Source organism: Cystoisospora suis (genome assembly GCF_002600585.1).
Source record: "Cystoisospora suis strain Wien I chromosome Unknown contig_12737, whole genome shotgun sequence".
NCBI classification, from domain to species: domain Eukaryota; phylum Apicomplexa; class Conoidasida; order Eucoccidiorida; family Sarcocystidae; genus Cystoisospora; species Cystoisospora suis.
In genome coordinates, this window is record NW_027165494.1 from 1 (window position 1) to 298 (window position 298).

At 54.0% G+C, this 298-nt stretch overlaps 1 protein-coding gene across 1 annotated transcript; it reads right to left on the reverse strand.

Annotated features, from left to right (window-relative positions):
* Positions 1–6: 6 nt before the first annotated feature.
* CSUI_011515 (uncharacterized protein) lies at positions 7–267 on the reverse strand (the record flags this gene model as incomplete). Its single annotated transcript, XM_068071613.1, has 1 exon — positions 7–267. A coding segment is annotated over one exon (261 nt), but the record flags the coding sequence as incomplete, so codon positions are not given.
* Between the last annotated feature and the right edge of the window lie 31 nt (positions 268–298).

Here is a 298-nt window from a genome sequence, read left to right on the forward strand (position 1 = left end):
ACTATGACCACTACTACCACTACTACTGCTCCCCCCTCCACTAGCACCACGCCGACTACTCTGTGGACCTCCACTGCCTCCTCCTCCAGATGGGTGATGTGCAATCGCACGTGAATCTTCTTCATCCTCGAAATCGCTATCATCGTCACCTTCATCGTCGGATGGCCCCCCTCCTATGCGTAGCCCTGAAGACTGTGAAGGAAGGAGGTTTGACGACCCACGTGAACGGATAGATCGGTCTCCTCCTATGCTACTTGTCCCGCCTCGCCTTCGATTGAGAAAAGAAGAAGAAGAAGGC